Source organism: Phoenix dactylifera, chromosome 4, assembly GCF_051530095.1.
Source record: "Phoenix dactylifera cultivar Ajwa chromosome 4, Ajwa_hap1_PhDact_Kaust_v1.1, whole genome shotgun sequence".
In the NCBI taxonomy this organism is placed as follows: Eukaryota; Viridiplantae; Streptophyta; class Magnoliopsida; order Arecales; family Arecaceae; genus Phoenix; species Phoenix dactylifera.
Window position 1 is genome coordinate 53,994,073 of NC_143193.1, and position 19,769 is coordinate 54,013,841.

General features: G+C 38.9%; 2 protein-coding genes and 1 long non-coding RNA gene across 10 annotated transcripts; all 3 read right to left on the minus strand.

Moving 5' to 3' along the window:
• Window positions 1-746: 746 nt before the first annotated feature.
• On the minus strand, window positions 747-2,774 carry LOC103707948 (protein trichome birefringence-like 36). Its single transcript, XM_008792681.6, has 5 exons — window positions 2,045-2,774; window positions 1,798-1,969; window positions 1,544-1,725; window positions 1,315-1,473; window positions 747-1,190 (listed from the first exon to the last, which is right to left on the minus strand). Exons 1-5 carry the CDS (start codon window positions 2,641-2,643, stop codon window positions 884-886), a joined length of 1,419 nt encoding a protein of 472 aa, XP_008790903.4. The 5' UTR covers window positions 2,644-2,774; the 3' UTR covers window positions 747-883.
• A 1,699-nt stretch (window positions 2,775-4,473) lies between these two features.
• LOC148714167 (uncharacterized) lies at window positions 4,474-5,013 on the minus strand. The gene is made up of 2 exons (XR_015977463.1): window positions 4,906-5,013; window positions 4,474-4,765 (listed from the first exon to the last, which is right to left on the minus strand). It is a non-coding gene; the product is annotated as an uncharacterized LOC148714167 (long non-coding RNA).
• Window positions 5,014-5,045: 32 nt separating this feature from the next.
• On the minus strand, window positions 5,046-19,769 carry LOC103705892 (Ubiquitin-like superfamily protein). 8 transcript variants are annotated; one of them, XM_017842809.5, is made up of 19 exons: window positions 19,488-19,718; window positions 18,478-18,610; window positions 14,931-15,048; window positions 14,203-14,310; window positions 12,620-12,738; window positions 12,422-12,505; window positions 12,182-12,328; window positions 12,007-12,076; window positions 11,765-11,919; window positions 10,094-10,258; window positions 9,933-10,004; window positions 9,720-9,840; window positions 9,268-9,638; window positions 8,976-9,138; window positions 8,736-8,863; window positions 8,395-8,655; window positions 7,599-8,231; window positions 6,827-6,982; window positions 5,046-5,466 (listed from the first exon to the last, which is right to left on the minus strand). In XM_017842809.5, exons 2-19 carry the CDS (start codon window positions 18,604-18,606, stop codon window positions 5,398-5,400), a joined length of 3,069 nt encoding a protein of 1,022 aa, XP_017698298.4. In that variant the 5' UTR covers window positions 18,607-18,610; window positions 19,488-19,718; the 3' UTR covers window positions 5,046-5,397. The 8 variants fall into 8 exon arrangements, with proteins under 8 accessions (XP_017698298.4, XP_017698296.4, XP_008788021.4 ...); XM_017842807.5 differs by having other exon boundaries at window positions 8,736-8,875; XM_008789799.6 differs by having other exon boundaries at window positions 8,736-8,875; window positions 8,985-9,638; window positions 19,488-19,769.

Here is a 19,769-nt window from a genome sequence, read left to right on the forward strand (position 1 = left end):
TAGCAAATTCAGTAGAATTCTAGGTGTATTTGGTTGCTGGTTGTTGGGCTCTGAAATGTGAATGGAAATGAGTGATTTTTATTTCGGTCATTTGGTTGGAGGGAGTTCCACTCCGTCTCCTAATCTAGATATGAATGAAAATGCCCCAATCTCGTCAAACACAATTCCAAACCTTCTCTCATATTCAAATCTCATTTCGATTCTGATTCCAATAAGAACTAAACACGTCAAAAAATATCATCATTCTGAATCCCGTGATCTAATCTATTTCAATTCCGACTCAGATACGGATTCCAATTTTAAATTTAGCTGCGAGTCAAATGCACCCTTAGTGGAAAGCAGGTTAAGCCCCACAGCTATTATTGGCTTGTGGGTCCAGGGCAAGGAGCCAAAATTGAATTCAAGGCGGCTTGGAGAACTTTGACGAAGACCATAAACTGCGGACCTCTTCGTCGCTGACCCATAAATTCTCAATTGGCATACGGGAATGAATTCAACAGCCCTTCTATTCATTGACCGATGGAATTGGCCCGTGATAAACCAATTACATAACGATTATTTCGGTCGCCATTAGCTGATCATGCAGTGCAACCATCATCCAGGGAAGGTGAATCATGTCCGTCCTCCATTTAATCCGTTTTAGCTAGCAAATTAAACCACCACACGCTGAATCATTAATTAAGGAGCCCAAGACAAAAAAAGGTGTTAAACACATTGATCTCTTATCTTAAGAGAAACAAAGAGAAGCACAAGCTAAGTAATATCATAACCTTGAAGATCATACAAGTAACCCAAACAGAAAACCACATAAAACCTTAATAGCATCACTACAAAGGCCAAGTACAAGCATACCACTAGCCGAGTTTTTTCTCTTGTTTGATATCTAGAGAAGAAGAGCATAAGAAAGCATCTCATTCCATGCATCAGGCACCCCGGGCAAGCACCAGTGGGTGCAATCCGAGGTCCAGCCTACTGTGTCCAGCCTCCCCTGCTCACCAGCAGCTCTTCCAAATATCGACGGGTGCCCATCTCTTCGAAGTGCCGACATGCTCGTCACATCTAAAAGGTATACTGGAAAGCTCATCTTCTTCAGTACGTCGTGTACCACGGCCAGTTGGCCGGGAACCCGAGGTCTGTAGCCCAAGAAGACCAGAGGCTCCCTCTGTTTGTAGCATTGCCATCCATTTTTCCTATCCAAATTAATAAACAGCAAGACCATCTCTTCTTATATATTTTCTGATTTTATTGGTTACATTCACACCTGCCGTCGTATCAAAAAAAAAAAAAAATTCTATATGGACAATGTTGCTGCACCTGTTATGCCGGGGCGAGACGCTTCGAAAGATGACTCGAGTTCGATTAGGATCCAAGTTCAAGTCCACCCACTTAGCCCATGTTGTGAGTCCCTTCTCATAGGCAACCATTGGGTTCAAACTAGCGAACAGCCTCTCCCCCTCTTTGTAGTAATCCCACCTGCCAAAATTTTTCCTACTTAATTTGAACTGTATATCACGACAAATAAAACCGAGAAATTTCAACTTACGAGCTCCATTTGCCGGAATGAGTCCACCAATGAGCAGAGTCGAACACAAGTACGTCGACTCCACGCCAGTACTTCGCGTTCTCCTCGATCGAATCCAGGAGGAGAATCTTCTTGTGATGCGCTTCTTCCTTCAATTCCACTAGAAGAGGAGCCCATGAGAACTCGATCGATGCTTGGTAGTCCTGCACAATTCATTCGAGTTGTTGTCATCTAGATCGATTTCTCGTTCCATGAAAACGGTTTATCGATCTTACCATTGCATGGAAAGCAATGGTTGGGCCATGGGAAGAAACCAGCTTCCTCTCGCTTGGAATCACTGCTTCCACCAAGCAAACGAGAGACTCCCATTGATTCCTCATTATGGAGTCTCCCACTAGCATGACTCTCTTCTTTCTTATTCTTCCAAGGAAGTCCAAGGCATTGAACCTACAGAACATCATCGTAACTTTCATTAGTTTGTTGGTAAATTTCTTTCTACTCGGCTTCAGTTCTCTCATTTACCTTGGAATTGAGCACCGATGCGGCTTCCACCTCCACTTCTCGTAGTCGGAGTCCGGCCTTCCGTTCCTCCGGCAGCTTAATTGGTTGCTGAGGTAAGGGCAATTTGGTTCATAGAGAGGGTATGATGCATCGAAAACCCACTCTCCAACAGACAAGTCACAGTCTCTTGACAGTGTCCGTTGGCTCTGAACCTCATCATTAACCTCATCATCTTCCTTCTCTTCGGTCCACTCATCAACGGAGTCCACGGCTAAGTCAGCCAGACAAGGTGTGATGTAGAAGTTCTTAGACACTATCGAGAGGGTGATGAAGCATAAGAAGAGCAGGAAAGAGGTTTGGAGGGTTGATTCTGCAGCCATTTGGAGCTCAAGTTGGAAGAGGATGGATAGGGGAGAGCTGATGAGGTTTGTTGAAGATGGCTTTGACATCCTTTTATGTGGGGTGGGATTTGTCCTATGTTCTACCTTATCACGCACCGTAAATGGTGGGTTGCTTTTGTTGGTCCCATGATGCCAGGCCATTGAGATGTCGTGTTTTATTGTTGAGTGTGTTGGCCACGAGAATTCCGGATGCAGCAAAAGCTGGTTTGACGAGCTCATCTTCTTGCAGCAGGCTTCGTCTCATGTCATGATTTCATCTACAAAACAAAATATATCCGAAAGAAAGGCAACACACTCAACAATGCATGATATTTTAACTGAATTTTAACAGATCTACGTGATCCCCTCCCCGACCATGTGGCTCCATTTCTGGCTAAAATTCAGTTAATGTGAGGATCCGTGCAGACGTGTGTTTAGTTTCACATTGGTTATTCGCTAAGTAGATTTTGGATATTTATATAGGATCAAGAAATCCAAATAATAACCTTCTGATTAGTCATTTTGGATGATATTCTGAGTTGCTACAAATGGCATCAGAGTAGATCCGATCCATAATCTATGTGAACTAGAGGATATTGTATAGGGATAAAACCCACCAGTACTCGTCTATAGGAGTCTGGTTGAAACATATCCATCCATCAATTATTCCTTCCATTTGTACTATCGACCATGTAGATCTGAATTGCAAAATGCTGGTAAGATTGACATCCCCTCAGCAAATCACTCACAGATCGAATGCATCATGAGCATCTTCATTCAATGCGGGGAGCAGTTACAAAACTTGCCACTCTCACCGGCGAAGTTCCCTCCCCTGTCGATAACGTATGCCAGATGTCCAGGAGCGGGGGGTAGTTGTCAGAAAAGGGCGTTGGGTTGTCGATCATGGATTCTTGTTGCAAGAAAGGCAAGGCCGAGCAGAGACCCTCAAGCTCTTGGGAGAGATGGAGATGATGGACGCTGGGTGCTTGCCCAACGACGTCACCTATAATGCCGTCATCAATGGGTTATCAAAGAAAGGGGAAGTGGACAACGCCGAGAAGTTGCTCGACAAATGGAGAGGTTGGGGAAAGGCTTCAGCATTTTCTTGCAATCCTCTGACCGGTGGTTTGTTTAGCGAAGGTTACATAGATGAAGCCTTGGGTGTTAAAGGATGGGATGGCTAAGAGAAGTACGATGTGAGAACTCGTCCGGGCATGTGTGTATTTAGTCTCACATCAGTTATTCGTTGGGTAGATCTTAGATACTTGTATAGGATCAAAAAACTCAAATAATAATCTAGCCTTTTTGGTTGAGATTTTGTGTTGACATATGATGCCCACGGTGCAACTTACAATACTTTAATCTATGGATTATGTAGAAGCGGGCGGATAGAAGAGGCGGCTCGGGAGAAGTACTTTGAGATGGTGAAGATGAATTTAACGCAGGATATGGTTTCTTGCAACTCGTTGGCTTATGGGTATTGTCTCCTACCATCAGGACGTATAACATCATAACATTCTTATTGCAAGATACCATAGAGAAGCACCTAAAAGAAAAGCTCACTTAAGAGTTTCTAGTGTGCCTATTGATCTCATTTCCTTCGGTTTTATCTCAACTAACGAATTTCCCAATCTGCAATAACTATTTATTTGGACTTAAGAATCGACAAACTGATTAACCTCTGTGAACAATTTGATTCTTAACTGGCTGTAAAATCACCATAACTGACCTGCTTGCGGTTTCCTAAGCTCCCATCATTTAGGCCGGTCTCAAATGTTGATGGAAACAACCGGTCAATCGTTTATCATGTAACATGCGGATAACCCAGTCTAGTCCAAGCTGGAGGCAACTAAATTAAGCTTGGCTGGAGAAAGCAAAATGTAGCCCGTCAGAGAGTTGCCTGTTATATCCTGGCGCTACAGTTCTACCATTATTTATTCAAGCACTCCATTCCCCTCAGAGATTGATCACGTCATGCCAAGCTAATGCAAGAATTTAGTCAAGCGCTCCACGTCTTAGTTAGGGATTTTTTTAGAGGCCAATCGAGCTTTATAACACAAAATTCATGGATTTTGAGTAATGAGTGTAGCATTGCGCATGGCAACACCACAATAGTTTTTTTATCTTTAACTAAATAAAATGATGACAATATTGAATTGCAAAGCTGTATAAAATAGAGAGCACTGGTTTTAGCATTAATTTTCCCCACTTTTCATCGCAGGGGGGGGAGGGGGTGAAGCAGAGATGGAAATTGCAAAGCTATTTTCTTAGAAGATAAAAGATGAATTCTGCTGTGACGTTTCCCCCTTGCTAGATATACGACTGTTGAGAAATGTACACTCCACCCTATCCTGTTGGTCGGCTGCCAAAATACATCGTAAGACAAGAAAACTAGTCAGGTCACATTTCAAAGGCAAATGACAAGCTTGAACATATCTTAGCAAAAAATAATATTTTGGATTCATTAAACTGCTTTGTACAACGAAGAAAGCTTCAACAAACCAGGGCAATTGCTTCAAGGGCAGAGAGCTACTTAACACCAAGCAGCCAGCATAAAGAAGGTCAAAGGTGACCACTTGGTCCACATTATATTGGCATCTATTCCATCACTTCAAGAAAGAGGGAAAGGTACACAGAAAAAATAAGTAAACATTTAATAACCCTCATACTTTTATGTAACCATCTCAAACGAGAATAATTATTTGTTACAGTTTTGAAATGGTACAAAACTTTATATCATGCACATCACCAGCAACGATCTCCATACAATTGTCAGAAAAAATTGAAACCCATGACAGAACATAAAGGATGTTGCATGAAAAACTGTAGCCATCAATGGGAATCTGTAGCCATCTTTCTTAGCAAAAAAAAAAAAAAAAAAAACTGTAGCCATCAATAGGAAGCTGGCAACACGGAACTGCAAGTTCTTGCTTACCAGGCTTCATACACCAAGTCCATGCAAAGCAGTGATACACCGAGCAGGTGGAATGCAAGTCAAGACTCTGGTCTGGACTCTGTTTCTAGCCTCTGACGGATGTTACGGCGCAACATCTCCATGTACTCCTGCAAAATTATATTTCTTTGGTTTGAGTCCAAGAGGCTAACGAAAACAAATGATGCAAAGATCTTTTTCCGCTTCACGTTTTTGGAAATAGGATAATGATGTGAAAGTAGGTCGGAATGTAGGAAGCAACATTCTCATAATAGGTAGTTCTATAAACTTTCAAATTTGGAACCAACTATGATGTGTCCTACAAATTTGCATGTTTGTGTTACATTCAAATTGGATAAAATGAGAATGCGTTGGCTCAAAGTTCATCTGAAAACTACAGCTGTCAATGTTCCACCTGTTTGACACTGTTGAAACAGCTAATTAAATTCAACTCACTAATGCACAACTCAGGTGAACAGAGCTCGAAAATAATAAACCTTAATTGTTCTTTCCTATTTTAGTTTTAAGTTCTCTGTTCTAGTCATCATACTACTGAAGCAGTACCTATGCATAGAAGAACAAGGGTTTGAACAACATAGATTCCAACAGACGAGACCAGCGTATGAAAACAAATCTCCCTTTTGCAGCTTAAGTAGGTTGAACCCAGAACCACAAATGCACACATATCTTTGGCGGATATATGAGCATAGTCTGAATACTATATCCATGAGATTTTATTTTGTCCTTGTAAGCAAATTATATATGAAAGTTTCAGAGCTGCTATTTTTACTCCATGCTAAGTTTCAAGGCACCTAAAACAGCAAGGCATGCAAAGGATTATTTAATGTTCTCGATTTTTAATTGATGCACTGTTGCAACCTGTAAAATATTTTCATATCCTAATTGTATGATTAATATGCAATCAGTTCAAACATAGCCTAAACACAAACACAAACATGAGGAAGAAAAGATATGCCAGGACACGTGATTTCCTGAACCAACATGCTTGTAAATGAGAGACCATGTTCAATGAGCGCCATGTGTGCACATATGCACCTACATACATGCACAGACATCAGTAACAAGCTGAAATTTGATAGTTATGGTTTAAAGAAGCATGTAGTAACACTTTTGCTCAAGCAATGCTGACTCTTCCTAAAATGGTTTTATATAACTGAGAAGTGCAGTAAACAATTTGCTAAAACAAGCTCATCTAAAGGAAAACCTGCTTGCATCTTCTAATTAACCGAATAACCATGCTGGCCATTTTCTAACTAACACATTATATTTCCATGGAAAGCTCACTTGCCCCATGATTTTCATCATTATCAGTTACTTGAAATTATGACGTGATATCATCCATGCATAGTTAAACCAGAAAATAGCTAACATTTTCTTGCTGAATCCATCAAGAATAATAATAAAAAAACAAATCATCCAGTTGGTTTATTCTCCTTCTGTTCACAGTAATTTAGCGGACAGAATGCTTACCTTGCTGAACTCCACATTATTGCCAAGTTCTTCAACAAGGGCTTCATAATTGTTCTCTCCATCAAACAGATTGCCCGCACTTTCAAGCACAGCATGGAAGATATTTTCAGCAGAATCATGTTGTTCAATTCTTCCACGGGCTTGACAGAGATCAATCTGAGTAACCAATAAATATTGCAGTAGTTTTTTAAGAAAAAGGTGCTCAGAATAACAGTCATATTAAGCATGAAACACATCTAATTACAGTTCCTTTTTCATGAACGACTAACCAAAATATAAGCAATACAAATAGTCTAAATTCCAAAAGAAAGACTATTTGAAGCAAAAGCTAAAGAAAGAAACTGAAGATGTTTAATTTACAGACTCCATGACAAAAATTGCTGAGGAGATATTCTAGTCAAGTGATAAGATTTTTCAGGAATAATTCACTAGAATTTTCTCTTAGAATTCACCATTTCAAGAGCCTTCCATTTTTCATGAGCTCAAAGCAACAGATTAACCAAAAAAACAGCATGACTTCTTTATTGTTTGTTTGACTGAAGACATGATACCTAGTTCACATCAAAGAGGAATCTTGAAAACCGAAAAAGGGAATCTTCAAAACCAAGTGAACATTCCAAACTTCATCAAGGGGCAAAAAAAAAAAAAGAAAAGCCCGATTCCACATTTGCTAGCAATTAACATTATTCATATATATAGAATTAGAACTTCAAATGAAACTCTTTCCTGGAAATAAAAATACAGAAAATACTGAAGAAAAACCAATAAGAACCTGAGAATTTCTGCTGTCCAACGTATCATCTCCAATAGTCCTACCATCATTACACTGAGGTTCAGATCGCACACCATTAGCAGGGTTAGAGAGTGTTGACCCCCTACCAAGAACTTGTGATACAGCAGGCAACATTTGTTGAATCATTCTTGAAAAGTCAATACCACCTTGGCCCCTCCCCAGCCCTGAAAGCATGCCTCCAAGATCTTGGTCTTGTCCATCTACCTGTTGTACAATGTCATTCATCGTATTTCTAATCACAGGGTTCTGAGTACACATCTCCAACATGTTTCTCAAATCACCAGGGGAACCAACCCCTGAACGTTCAGCTACACCTGTCAGGAGACTGCCAAAAGCAGGGCTCTGAAGGACATGAGACATCATGTCGCCAGCATCAACTTGCTGCCTAGCACCTTGCTCTCCCAAAGGCATGCTATTCATCACCTGACCAAGGACACTGGACAATGGACCAGAGGAGCCATTTGCATTTACTCCGATTGTATCAGAGCCCTGAGAAACAAGAGAACGCAAAACCTGTTGGCCCCTGGCAACAGATTGCTGATTCTGATCAGCTGAAGGTGTGTCACGGGATATTCCATCTTTCTTTGTAGGCTTTGCTGGCCTAGTTCGCCTCTGCAAACAGTTAAAAATGGTTACGTAAACAAGCAAACGTGAAGTCACAATTAGACCAATACAAGAAATCATACATACTCGAATACAACCAACAAGCATAAAATAGTAGTGTAAGGTCAACTATTTCGCCATTGCTGAAAAGCAAGTTAGAAGTTTCTATCACCTTAGGTTGCAAGCCTCCAAGCCCTAGACCCAAGGGAGCAGGCCTACCACTCTCACCATCCTGACTTGACCTTGAAGCATGGATAGTTGCAGAAGACTCTGAATTTTTCTCTGAAGATTTATCCACTGATTTACTTGATGGAGTATCGCTAGGTTGGCAGATTGTGAGGTCTCCTGCACTATTACTAGTTGATGGTTTCTGGATGGCGAAGCTTCCACTAGGTCCCGCAATGTCAGGAAGATCGTGGCCTTCTTGTTGGAGCTGGAAATGTAACATGGAGTTTTTATCAGTTTTTCATTTGAAGAGGGATAGCATAAGTATAGGCACCCATGGAACATTACCTGCTTCCCTTCACCTTTTGTCATGCCAATATCAGGAACTTGTGATTCAACAGAACCACTATTGTCACAATCTCCAGTATCATGAACACTATTAGCCGGGCAACTCTCGTTAGCATCACCTATGTTTGCTGACGAAGCAACTTGGAAATGAAACAAGGCATATAAGAATAACAAAAACCATTTAATTGATCAGCAACATAAAGAAAGACCCGCTTCAAGAGAAATTAGACAGATATCAACCTGATTCACCTAGTTGAGGTCCTTCCGTTGCAGATGTTGCGTTAATCTGTTGCATGCTCAAAGATGATGAGTTGTTTCCTTGAGCACTGCCAGAAAGTGCATTGGCTATCTGTGTACCTATCCGTGTAACAAGCCTAGCAATGGTATCTGTTTCTGAAGAAGTCTGTGAAAATGAACTAGCTGTAATAGGTTGTGCTCCACTACTAATTGGTTGAGAATCTCGAGTATCAGTAGATTGCAAACTTGGAGATGAGGAGCCCTGACCAGATGCAGTGGCAACACGTGCATTTACCTGTGCTACAGCAGCAGGAATACTAGCAGATTCTGGAGAAGGTCGGGGAATAACAATTGCCGCATTGGGTTGTGTTCCACCACTCATGGATGGATGTGAACCTTGAGAGGAGGCTGAAGGGATAGAGACTGATGCCTGAGACCTCATATGAACAGGATAAATAACACTGAGGACGTGGCCCGCAGTCTCAGCAGAAGAACGTGCTGGAATAGCAGCAACAACTGTTCTTGCTGGCAATCCTCGCACTGAAGCTGAATCACCTGAACCATTCACATTTTGGCTTGCTTGTTCCACACCTTGGCGTCCTCCATTAATGCCTTCGGAACTTGCCATGGTACCAGCAGATGATACACCAGGCGCAACAGAAGTCCCTGATTGACATATGAAGTCAGCCCTGAATATAGAAGGATAATGGTCAAAAATATACTCCTCTTACAATATACTTCTCTTACCAGCATGAATATGGATGTTGATGTTTCTGGAAGGATCTCCAACACCAAATGGACCTGAAACTCCACCAACTGAAGGGGGTGGGGAAACCCCTAGAAACGAGCTCATTTGTTGAGGAAAAGGCTGCAGGGAAAAAAATAAAACCTTATAAATAAAAAGTTCAATCAAAGACTTGTAAGCAAGACGTGAAACAGAAAGAAATGTTATATCATTACCTGAACCATTATAGGATTTGGTCCAGTTGAAGATATATATACTGCTGGTCCAGCATTAACAAAAGACTCGGCCTGCACTCCTCAATAATTTCTAAACAATATTAAAAAAAGTATTTCACAGAATAAAAATTACAAAACAAAAGAAAAAGTAATCAACATACCGGGGATTGGCCCATACGAAGCATCATCATGGTACGACCAAGCTCCAAAAGCATAGAACCTAAATGCTGCATTGATGTTCCTACATGCATTGCTTCAGTCTGAATCTGACTCCGCACTAATGGATCAGTAGAAGTCCTCCCTCTTTCCAGATTTGCCGCAAATTGCTGCATAGTTACAACGATTAAGAATGATCTACATCAGACTAAAATTGCTACATAGTTACAACGATTAAGATTGATCTTCATTAGACAGCATGCTTCTAAAAAAAAAGAGTAAAGAAAAACCCAAGGAAATCATAACGCAAAATCATTATAACCCTAAAGACATATTGAGTAATTTGAGTATAACTTAATGGAACTGCCAAATGTATAACAAAAATACCATCAAGAGTTTAAGTCAAAAACAAAAGCATGATACAACATCTACATTAGACCAAGACTGCAACATTGTTACATCAAGTATGGCAATGTCATGTCAGCTTGTGTTTCCATCAGCGATTCAAGTGAAGTTTCTAGCACAAACATCATACAGTGTTGTAGCATAGACACAAATGCCAGAAGCAGACACGGACACATATCCAAGCATCTGACTCGGCAAAGCAGAAAATAAAGATACAGAAACATGTCAAAAAAAATGATAATCTTAATCAGAATTACCTTATTAGCTGTGTAATGTTGTCGAATAATAAAACATTAAAAGGTAACATTCAAAAAGGAGTTCCTACTGCTAAATTATTAGAATTCATTAGCTCGTACATTCATAATAGTCACTCACAATTTCAAAGTGTTCGCAAGCATAGTGAAAAAGGCAAATATTAGTAAGTTGGTAATGTTTCATAGACTGAAAAGAAATATATATCACTGGAATTGATTTCAAGAGTTTCAATTTGCCATCTTTAAATATAAGGCATTAACATCAAGAGTAATCACAAAAATTACCTGTCATGTTACCTCTTCTTAATGCTTCCTATAATAGTCACTATGACCACTATCATGCATGCATGCATGCACACAAACGCACATAAGACAGCCACAACAACTTGTGCAGTAATTGAAAGGTTTATATGGAGACTATGTTAAAAGTTCATCAGGAACTGCTCTTTTATGAAAAAGAAACTCTAGCACAAAGATCGAAACCTACATTCGAAACAAGTAGAAGAATACAAATCTGCTACTATATTATATTGTTGCACTGCAAACTATACAAAATTTTGACTTGGAACCAATTCGCTGTTCCAACAATCCGAACAAGAACAAACTTTATCATTCGCTCCAGCTTAAACAGCATTTTTTAGGAATACATTTCTAATAGGGTGATATGGCAATCAAGCATGGATGGCAGAAGCTGGATCTGAAATAAATAAGACAGAAACTATTCCTATAAGGATACGCACAAAAAAATCATGAATCCACCGCCAATTAGTCAAACGAGATCCTGGTTACAATATTCAGTTAGCAGGCATCATCAGCTGCATTTTGACTTTGCAAGCAGAGGTAAATATAAAATTTTTCAGTCATGCATGTTAAGGAATGCCTACAACTACCATTCCAAATATATAAAACTCCAAAGTCTGATTTAGTCGATGCTTATAATTTTTAGACAAAAAATATAGTCATATATTGCAATCATTTTTGCAAGAATGCATCACAAGAGCAAAGATTGGGACATACAGAAAGTGCACTTGATGCACTGCCTCTAAGAAGTTGCTGTGCTTGCTCCACAACCGAACACAACATCTCGGGAGTTGGCAATCCTCGTAAGTTCAAAGATGGATCATCAGATCTCGGCAGATCACGAGCATTGGTAGGTGCGGATGACTGAGAACCTTAATATTCCATAAAAAGAAACCAAACTCATTAGCCATAATATGAATTATTTCCTTAGTTCAAAATAAATGGCGCAATGTAGTTACCACTGTTTTGCAATACTAGTTCCATGCGGCTTATGAAATCCGAGAGGGTTGTCAACGAATCAGGAATAACCTGAGTTACAAACCAAAAATCCAAAAAACAGCTATCAGAGGCAATTCACATCAAAAATCCAAAGAAGAAATAGAAGATGATAATGATGGCAATGATGATTAATACCCTTTGTCGTAAGAATGCCCCTGCTGGTGAAAATTGAGGTATTTGAAATGGATGATTGAGAACTGTAAATCCTGGTTGTACTGGGTTGCCAGGCTGGCTTCTGCTGCTAGTATTTTGCGTTCCTTCTGTATCAGGACCTGGAGGGACCTGATTGGACAGCACAAAATATACCATAAGTACTGATCATTATACAAACTTAAAATGTAAATATAGCAGAAATAATGAAAAAATCCTTGTTACAGCAGCAGATGAGTTGTTGCCAGCTCCTCCAGCAGCAGGAGACAGGATCCCCCCTCCCAAAGAATGCAGAACTGCCCCAATAAGCTGCAAACAATGCAAAAAGTAAATAAAAATCAGAACAAATCCTGCAGGGAATTACACTAACCAGTTAAACTTTGATCAGACAGAACTAGACCAAATTCAAATCAAAGTATCTACCCGGCTAATATCAGTAATCATCCCTTCCCCTTGGTCAGAAATATTGACACTCCCAAGAACAACACTGTGCGAAACTTGTCCAGCCCTGTTACGAGGTGCATTGCCAGTAGGATCACTTCCTGCATAACAGGTTGAAAAAATGAATGCATAAATAAATAAATATTGCAATAATTACTTGTCATGCAAAAACAATTTTCAATGTTGTGATTTAAAAGAAATAAGAGGCTAGGTTCCCAGTTGATCCACAGTATTCTATGAAATGCAGAGCAGACATTCAGTGTAATGAGGATTATTTTTAGAAAAGAAGAATTACAGATTAAACAAATCGAGTTGACCCTGACACCATCCCTCTTCACCTAACCATGCTTTCTGTTGTCCACACCTTAATAAGAACAGGTGCAGGAGCAGATTCAGGTGTAGGAACAAGGAAGCATGGTCTGACATAATTTACATAGAAATGCCTAGGAATGTCTGGATATGAGTGTTATTTGAACAGTAGAAGGCAACAAAAGTTTACTTTATCTGGCGGTTTCATCATATAAAAGACATGATACATACATGATAAATTGAGAAAGTAAATACTGCTATTATTTCCAAGGTTGGAAAAGAATGTAAGAATACAGAAATGGCACTAAGATAAACTTGGACTGCCTTTTCTTGCATTCAGACTGTTTCAATTGTTTCTCAATGGAATTAGACATGCTATGAACACACAAAACATGTTTTTGACCAGCCTAGGTTAATCAATCAAATGCCAAGTAAGAATCCATGTTTAAAAGCTTCCAAAATCCTAGAGCAGAAAAATAAGAAACTAAAACCAAAAGAAATGGATTGTAGGTGTGTTCTAGTGTTCAACTATGTAAGTTTGCAGTCCCGCAATGATTCAGGATGGGTTTGGATTTAGTTAGGTTTAAACTTTATTTAGACACATTAGATCTCTGGGTTGGGCATGGATCATGTACAGATTGGGTTGGGTATCAAACAGGTCCAACATGGAAAGAAGTTTGAGGGAACGAGCAGCGGGCATAACAGTGATAGAGCCCTTAGGTGGAAAGCACCGAAGGGGACTGAAAAGGAGGACTGGTCACGGGACAAACTTAAGATTTTTTTTATACACTTTAAAAGAGAAGCTAAAGATAAAATTATATAATTAATGTTATGTATGATTCATATACTGGGTGTCCAGGCCAGGTCAGGTTTGTTTTGACAAGACCTGGACCTGGACCTGATAATCTTTTTTGGACCAATACCAAAACAAAAAGGTTATCGTTCCAAATTGATTGAGACCAACAAGTTTGAAAGACAGCATAAGCTCCTGAAGACAAAATTTGCTTCTAAGCCTAATAAAGTTCAAAGTGGGTCCTTAGCCCCTGAAACAGGTAGTCCAAATTAAAAAAGGACCTCCATGTCCCTAAACTGGGTTAAGATGAAAAAGGGGAACACGGGATGCTAGCAGAAAGCTAGACTTCTATCTTAAATTCAGAAGTTCCAAGTTATCCAATATCTGCTTGGCAAGTATGTCATCATAATGATAATAATAAATTGTTCATAAAGAGCTGTGGCAGCAAAATAAAAAATCAAACCTTGGTTTCCGCTATTGCGAGCACTATCCTCAGACGCTGCCCCAGAAGCAGGTTGTGCCTGGACTGGCTGCCTGACAACCAAATGCAGTGTATGTCCATCTTCCAGATCTATATATATTGTCAAGCGTACAAAATATGCATGCATAACAGACAGAATCAAAGTGGAAAAACAATGCCAAGCAAAGTAATCATGTACACTGAAAATAGAAAAAAAAATCTCTATCTACAGCCTTGCAATCCAATCGTCCAACTGTTGTTAGTGCAGTTTGAGCATGTTGCATAGCAAAAAATTGACTAAAAATGGATTTGGTCCAAGGCAAGATTTGACAATCTAAAAAATTACACTGTAACAAACTAAAATTTAGCATTATATTCCACAAGGGTTTTTTTGAGGCAAAAAAGCATTTCCTGGAATATCTAATATCCAGCTATTTCAACTTTATAAAGACTTCGGCTAAAGAACATTTCCTTTCAACAATAGATAATCTTACTTTAGTTTAGATAACTTTTTAAATATTTTAATAGGAAATAGCCGATTCATTAACCTACGATAGACAGCTAACCAAAGTCATTCTAATACATTATACATATTGCATTGTAACCATTATGAGAGAGAGAGAGAGAGAGAGAGATTTAATAAGTTTTCTGGGCAGTCAACCAACAATCGACATAAAGCCAAAATCAAACTAAAGTATATTTAAAAAACAAAAAAGATAGAAAATGGATACGGTATTCAGAGAGGAGATGATTATCCTTCAAAACTTTTCCCCTAAATATCAGCCGCTGCTGCTCCACAGGAATGCCAATCGCATTTGCTACCTTCTCCTTTAACATCGGCACTGACATCTGTAAAATATTAAAATACTATGTCAAAACTAAGAAAATCCAACTCAAAATAGAACTTATATATACATACTATATTACAAAGAGCATCATTGAGCCTACATCAACAACCCAGGACCTCACCCAAAATGGGTAGCTGGATGGTATTATTTGGGTTCCATGATCCTATATAAGTACCCAAGATCTACCTAGCAAATAACCGATGTAAGACTAAACACAGGCTCACACAGGTCCTCACATACTCCCTTCGTTTAAACCCTAACGTCCTCGTCGGCTAAGGGTTTAAATCCATTCAAATCCAATCACAAGCACCACGATCGGCCCATGGTCAGCCCTAATGAACCTATGCTGCAGTGTCTCCTAGTCCACATAGATTATGAGTCAGGTCCGCTTTTATATTATTTGTAATAGCCTAGGATTTCACCCAAAATGGCTAGCCGGAAGGTATTATTTGGGTTTCTTGATCTTGTATAAGTACACAAGATCTACACAATGAATAACCAATGTGGTACTAAACACACGCCCGCATAGATCCTCACATACTCATACATTCTGAAATCTGACTAAAAACCTGACCTTTCCCACAAATAGAACTTAAATGAAAAGATTTTATCCATAATAGTAATAAGAATGGTTTTTAAATCTCAATATATCAGTTATCTCAGTGAGTAGCCAAGACCGAGATGAGCCAAGATCTGGGTTTATCTCGGTTGATATTGTAAGTGAAAAAATTTGGAGGGCACACGAATATTATTGAACTGAGATAGCGAAATCTCAGATGATATGATAAATCTGGATTAAGAATTATATTTTAAAGTATGATTTTTGAGATTTATTAACTAAGAAATTCTAATCAAGGAAATAACAAGGCGATTAAAAAATTTGGCCAATACAAATATATTATAGTGGCCAGTATCTCGGATTTTATCAGTTTATAACAACTGAGATAATATGGCTGAGATTTTTATGTATATCACAATCGAAACCAAGACTACAGTGGAGATGAAAACCTTGTTTATAAGCATACGTAATTTGGGAAAGACGATCCCCCCTGAATATCAACTCCCTATCTAACAACCTTAACCCTCTTCAAACTCCATCCTCCATTTCAATCCCAACATTCCATCTCACTTCTTCCCTCTCCCATCTTCATTTCATAAATTTGATATCTATATAGTTGACTACTTTCTTTATTTTCCAAATTTATATCGACCACCATTACTAGTCCTTAAACAAGAAAAGTAATTTTCTCTTAGTAATAAAGTATTTAAATAAAATAATTTCTACCTCTGCATGCAATGCACATGCCTGTATGCTAGTTTTGTAGGAAAATGATATGAAATAACACATAATCACAACAATCTTAAAAGATGTATGGGAAGAATGTTTGTGGATAGAAATTATATAATATATTAGTTGGAATATGTAAAATTTGTCTTGCTCCAAAAATTATGGAACCACTCCTGATAAGATGGTAGCTTAAATTAAATAGCTTTAATGTTGCAAAAGACCTTGCCAAACAACTAGGCCATGGGCCCAAATCCAAATTATGAAGATACTAGATTTGCCCATGTGCTCAAAAAAAGATAACATTGCTAGTCAAGAGTCAATAATCAAGTACAAATAAGGACAGAATTTAATATTGGATCCATTAACAATTGTCAGTATTATTTTATAATGAAAGGAATAGGAGCAGTCGTTCTTGGAACCATTAGCACTTACAACGTGTGCACGTCTCTAGAACAATCTTTAATGCAACACTATTTTTCAGAGCTAATACTAATGAACAATCTGAACAAGCATTCAAAGGCATATATAAAAAATTCTCATAAACCACAAAAAAAAAAAGAAATACATAAAATATTCTTTTTATTTGGAAAAAGTTGTTGCAATAGGCTAAGGTGCTTCCACATTGTTGCCCTAGATGATGCAAACCTTCGCCTTGCCATCAATGGCAACAGCCCAAGTCACACACGCAATATTTACCTATGCCTTACGTTCACTAATAATTGTAAACACGGTCTTAATTATAGAAACTCAAAAAATGAAGACCTAGAATGCTAACTAATCTTTCTCAACTACTTTGGCCAATACCTCGATGATCGTCTATTGGCCTCTGAATCTAAGTTGCTAGAATCAAGTACAGGAGCAGGTGAGGAGAAGTGGATACTTTTTGAAACGCTTTTAGTAACGAAGCATTTAGAAAGTAGGTGCAAATTTGAAATTCTGAGAAAATTCAAAAATAGGCATTACCCTAGGTAGAAGTTTCCAGCTACTAAGGCCAGAATTTCACCATCTCTTCTGAATTTCTCTAGACCTTCGCCTTGACTGAGAACTTATCCTTAAAACCTTGTTCGTTGTTTAATCATCAAAATAACAAGGACCCAAAAACGGTTTCTGTAATATACGTATCATTTAGCATACAAGTATTAGCTCTGATGAAAATTAATAGGTAAAAATCATGCTTGCTACTAAAGTTACTTTCTCTATTATTTATACCCATTTATGCCTCGATATAGCGTCAATCTTGGAAACTAAAAGACTTAAGTCTTAAAAAGGATGCAAAATATGGATAATCAGTAGGGCAAAAGCCAACATCTATTTTAATATATAATGCAAACTCTGCCAACGGTCATTCATGAGGTGTTTCCATTCACCCATGTTTCCCCTCCGCACATCTCCTTAACTTCGAAGACAATATGCATATAGTAACCCAGTTGGTTAGAGCATGATAATGTCGAACTTTCAAGGCCTTCCTCTAATGTTAAATATTTATTTGACTGGGTCTCAACATTTATTTTTTTCTCAAAGTAAAATCAAAATAAAAAATAAAAACAAGTGCCGCACATGCCAGACTCAAGTATATAATTATAGCAAGTAGAGCCCTCTTATATAGCTCTCGAACACAAAATGCAAACAAAGGTGTGTATCTTTGTGCATTGGATGCAACCTTGTACCTTCACAGCACATGCAAAGCAAGCTAGTTCTTCAAACTTTATAACCATAACACATAAGATATCTACTTTGCAGAAATTTACACTATAACACTATAGAGTATCAGTCAAACGCCTTCCCCATCAACTTGTACAGTTGTTATATAAATAATAAGTGAAATTTCTTCCTTTCCTCCATGCTGCATGTTGTATGAGCTTCTATGCTTATGATTTCAGCATCTAATATTATTTACAACAGCGATTTTTCAAATTTAGTATGCCCTTTACACAACACTGCCATGGCCAGTCCCATACTTGGATAACAAAGGTGAAGGATTGACAGCCAATGATAAAATATAAATCAAGATCCATGAAATGGATCCAAATTTTATGGTTATACTATGTTGTTAAGCCATCAACCGTGTATTCAAGCAGAATTAACCAACATACAAATTCAAACTTAATAAGCAAGTATACTAGAGATCTCAAAGAACATTACATCTTTGTTCACCCGGAATGTGTAGATCTGTGAATCCAAAGTTTTGATATTGATCTCAATAGTAGATTCTGAACTTTCACCAGTTGGTTGGCTCGAACTGGTACCCTCATTGAGAGTTTCATCTGCCATCTTCCTACATATAAAAGGCAAATTAATACAAGAGATGTTACAGATAGAAACAGATCGCATGCATCGTAGGCACAAACCAACTGCATTAACACAACTCCACAATAAGCTTCTTTCACATAATACGCTGAAAACAAAAGAAACATTTCACAAGGCTGCAGTATCACTGAGAAAAACTGATTACACAATTGCAAAACATGAATGATCCCAAGGAACCAACAAGTACAGATATTTACAAGAATCACAATAGCCTTGCGAGAAGCTTCGGCTACATGGGAAACTTTCAGCAAGAGAACCCTTCAATAAAGATTCATCAAAAAGCAAGAACGAAGAGAAACACCGTAATGCATTCTCCAGAATCACTACTCCAATGAAACTATGCAAGGAAAAAAAGTCGAGCATATAAATCGGGCAGGAGATATTTGCGCATGCAAGTAGAAAAAAAAATAAATTAAATTGATTTCCTGCACCATTTTTTTGAAAAAAAGTATAAAATCAGCCATTGGAATTCATTTCAAGGAGGAACAAATAACGCCCTCATGCTCATGCAGATCAGCGCATAACCTAGAAGATTACAGCATGAATCCAATCAAAAGAAAAGGCGAGGAAAAAAGGACTTATCAGCACAAGAACTAGCTCCATCGGGAAAGGGCGGAAGGGTGAAGGGGGGCCGGAGAGGGGGCACATGTGGGAGGCGAAGGCCGCGACTAAGGACTGGGTGAGGGTCAATATTAGGGTTCCGGAAGAAGGGTTAGGGTTCCGGCGTGAAAATGGTTAGGGTTCCGGCGTTAAGAGGATTAAGGCTGGGTTCGGGCAGCATCGGCGTCGGAGTTCGAAAGGAAGAGGAAGGGAGGAGTAGGGGAGGAGGAGGCGGGGGGACTCACCGGAACCGGAGGAGGGATCGATCGTAAGCGTCGGCACGGGATCGGAAAGAGACGAGAGCAGAGAGATGATCGGGACGCCGGGATTTTGTTTACACCAGCGATGAAATGAGAGACCAGAAAAAACAAATGGAAAGGGAAGGATTTAAAAAAGGGAAAGAAGAGAAAGATGAGTCCGGAAGTTTCGAGACTTTCTCCAAGTGAGGTAGAGGTCGGTTTGCCTAAAATAAAATTATTATTGATCTAAAAATTCTCTCTCGCAATATATCACCTGTTATGTGCAAC

Coding starts and splice junctions, on each gene's coding strand:
- LOC103707948 (XM_008792681.6), bottom strand. CDS start 2,643: ATGAGCTCGTCAAACCAGCTTTTGCTGCATCCGGAATTCTCGTGGCCA. Junction 1,970..2,044: donor CATCGGTGCTCAATTCCAAG/GTAAATGAGAGA, acceptor GATGTTCTGTAG/GTTCAATGCCTTGGACTTCC. Junction 1,191..1,314: donor GTCTCGCCCCGGCATAACAG/GTGCAGCAACAT, acceptor TAATTTGGATAG/GAAAAATGGATGGCAATGCT.
- LOC103705892 (XM_008789780.6), bottom strand. CDS start 18,606: ATGGCAGATGAAACTCTCAATGAGGGTACCAGTTCGAGCCAACCAACT. Junction 9,841..9,932: donor CAAATCCTATAATGGTTCAG/GTAATGATATAA, acceptor TTTTCCCTGCAG/CCTTTTCCTCAACAAATGAG. Junction 8,232..8,394: donor TTGGAGGCTTGCAACCTAAG/GTGATAGAAACT, acceptor AACTGTTTGCAG/AGGCGAACTAGGCCAGCAAA.